This window comes from Mandrillus leucophaeus, unplaced genomic scaffold (genome assembly GCF_000951045.1).
Source record: "Mandrillus leucophaeus isolate KB7577 unplaced genomic scaffold, Mleu.le_1.0 Scaffold23, whole genome shotgun sequence".
Classification (NCBI taxonomy): domain Eukaryota; kingdom Metazoa; phylum Chordata; class Mammalia; order Primates; family Cercopithecidae; genus Mandrillus; species Mandrillus leucophaeus.
The window spans coordinates 2,473,272-2,474,571 of record NW_012102365.1 but is presented as its reverse complement, the minus strand read 5'-3'; the positions used below and the strand labels follow the sequence as shown (position 1 = coordinate 2,474,571).

The 1,300-nt window shown below is 44.2% G+C and overlaps 1 protein-coding gene across 3 annotated transcripts in view; it reads right to left on the bottom strand.

Annotated features, from left to right (window-relative positions):
- Positions 1–1,300, bottom strand: part of STX12 (syntaxin 12) — a 55,653-nt gene that overhangs the window by 5,569 nt on the left and 48,784 nt on the right. For all 3 annotated transcript variants that reach the window (XM_011981698.1, XM_011981696.1, XM_011981697.1), the window contains one exon: positions 422–494. In XM_011981698.1, the coding sequence (XP_011837088.1) occupies positions 422–494 (73 nt within the window). The remainder of the gene's footprint in view (positions 1–421; positions 495–1,300) is intronic.

The window sequence follows — 1,300 nt, the reverse complement described above, 5'->3', positions numbered from 1 at the left end:
CGATCTTGGCTCACTGCAACCTCCGCCTCCCAGGTTCAAGCAATTCTCCTGCCTCAGTCTCCCAAGTAGCTGGGACTACAGGTGCGTGCCACCAGGCCCAGCTAATTTTTTGTATTTTTAGTAGAGACGGGTTTCACCAAGTGTTAGTCAGGATGGTCTCGATCTCCTGACCTCGTGATCTGCCCGCCTTGGCCTCCCAAAGTGCTGGGATTACAGGTGTGAGCCACCGCGCCCAGCCGAACTCCTTTCTCTTTCTTTTCTTTTTTTTTTTTTTAAAGAGACAAATTCTCATTATGTTGCCCAGGTTGGCCTCAAACTCCTAGACGGTGCTTGAGCCTCAGCATTCTGAGTAGCTGGGATTACAGATGCATGCCAAATACTATCCACTCACCTTGAGGTTAAAGGTATCAATAATACATACCAATCAGATCACCCTGGTCATGGATCATCATGGCCAAATCTTTAAATATCTGATTGACATCCAAAATGTCAGCCTAAGGAAGACAAAAAACAATTAACTAACATTAAGCAACATGTTAGAAGATTTGTTTCCCTTACATACCTAGTTTTATCTATTAACATGTGTGTTTTTAAGGCTGTATAAAGCATGCTTTCTCCATAAACAAAAAATAATCTATTGCTGCCTACCCAATATTGTAAAACAGAAGGCACATAAACTCACCCTTCAAGCAACATTAATTAGACATGCTACATGGGAACCAGTAAGAGTGCCCAAGTCGAAACAGTACAGCAGAAGGCTGGAGTGCTGATATGGACAAATTCTTGGTGTGACAGCCCTATGCGGAGACTGCTAGGCCTTGTGACAAAAGCCTGTGAGTGCCTCCTGACGACAACCACTGGGACTTTGGACTACAGAATTTAAATGTTTATACAAGATCATGCTATCTGAGGAACGCAAGCAGCCTCTTTTCCCCTGGGATTGTCTCTGGAACTGTGTGAGGAGCTGCTGGATTCTATCATCACTGGACAATGCCCTATAGTAACTCCCAGCTGACTGACAAAAAGCTGATGGTTTGTGGATAGCATTTCCAAAGTGAATGGACTACATCCTATTTACTACTGTGATCAAAGAAGGGAAAAACAAATCAGCTCGGTGGGCTGAACTGCAGCTTATTTTCCTAACAGCAGTGAAAGAATTTAACATTGGCAAAATCCCCTATATTTGGGTCTTTCTCCCTCCCTCCCTCCCTCCTTCCTTCTTTCCCTCCCTCTCTCCCTCCCTTCCTTTTTTCTTCCTCTTCTTTTCTTCCTTCCTCCCTCCCTCTCTTTCCTTCCTTCT